General features: G+C 66.5%; 1 protein-coding gene across 1 annotated transcript; it reads left to right on the plus strand.

Annotated features, from left to right (window-relative positions):
• Window positions 1-759: 759 nt before the first annotated feature.
• EMIHUDRAFT_256837 (hypothetical protein) lies at window positions 760-1,035 on the plus strand (the record flags this gene model as incomplete). Its single annotated transcript, XM_005765755.1, has 1 exon — window positions 760-1,035. A coding segment is annotated over one exon (276 nt), but the record flags the coding sequence as incomplete, so codon positions are not given.
• Between the last annotated feature and the right edge of the window lie 10 nt (window positions 1,036-1,045).

Genomic DNA, 1,045 nt, shown 5'->3' on the forward strand with positions numbered 1-1,045 from the left:
TTGGAGTGCAGTCGGTAACCTCACATCCAGGGCCGGGGAGCTGAGGAGCGCACCCAGCGGGCCGGATGATCGGTATCGGGTTACGGGCTAGAGAGCCCTAGCCCCGGGGGTGCGCGTTCGCAGGGCAAGGGCCGTAAAGTAAACACGGGTCTCCGAGGGTTAGTTCCGTGTACCGGGTTTCCCCTTAACTGCAGAACGCCCCCTCTACTCGGAGCTAGCGAACACACTACACCGTGCTCCACGTACGTACACGGACATGCCTCATGTGCGCCCGCCCGACTCCGGTCCCAGAGTCCCCTCCTTCGCCTGTCGGGGCGAGCCCTCGGCTCGTCCCGGTCGCTTGCTCGCCTTCCGGGCGTTACCAGACTGCCTCCGCAGTCGTTTCTGATGCCTCTTCCTCGGCTGTGGCCTCGCCCCCGCTTCGCCTTTGGCTGGTACCACAGCCTCCGAGAGCGTCGACGGCCCGGCCGGGGTCGCCCCAGCGCCCAGCCTGTGCGCGGGCGCCGCGCCCGCGTACTCGCTTGGCGCCGTCTCGTCCTCGTGGTTCGCGTCGTCTGGCGAAAGACCCAGCTTTCTGTGGCCAACAACCAACCAGGTGGTACCGAATTCTTCCCCTCAGGCTGCCCTGGCGCTCAGCTGCCCCTGGAGACAACCAACCAGGTGAAAACGCTCAGCTGTGCGCGCATCCACCGACTCGCTCATCCACGCTGCTCTGTCGCGCAGCCGGGGAGAGCTCGCACCGAACACACCAAGGCCGTAATGCTCCTCGACGTGCCCCAGGAGTGGTTCGCCCTCGCGCTGGTCGCCGCTCCTCTCCTCGTCACCCTCTGCTTCGTCCGACGCATCGCCAACCGGCCCGACCACGCCCAAGCGGTGAACCTCTTTGTCTACCCGATCAAGTCGTGCGCCGAGGTGGCTGTGCAGAGCGCCACGGCCACGCCGCGCGGGTTCGAGGGCGACCGCCTCTTTCAGTGCACGGACAAGCATGGCAAGTACTGCACTCCGCGCGACGACGACAAGGCCCGGCTCTTCAAAGTCTCGCCGC

The sequence above is a fragment of the Emiliania huxleyi genome (genome assembly GCF_000372725.1).
Source record: "Emiliania huxleyi CCMP1516 unplaced genomic scaffold EMIHUscaffold_5347, whole genome shotgun sequence".
Lineage (NCBI taxonomy): Eukaryota > Haptophyta > Isochrysidales > Noelaerhabdaceae > Emiliania > Emiliania huxleyi.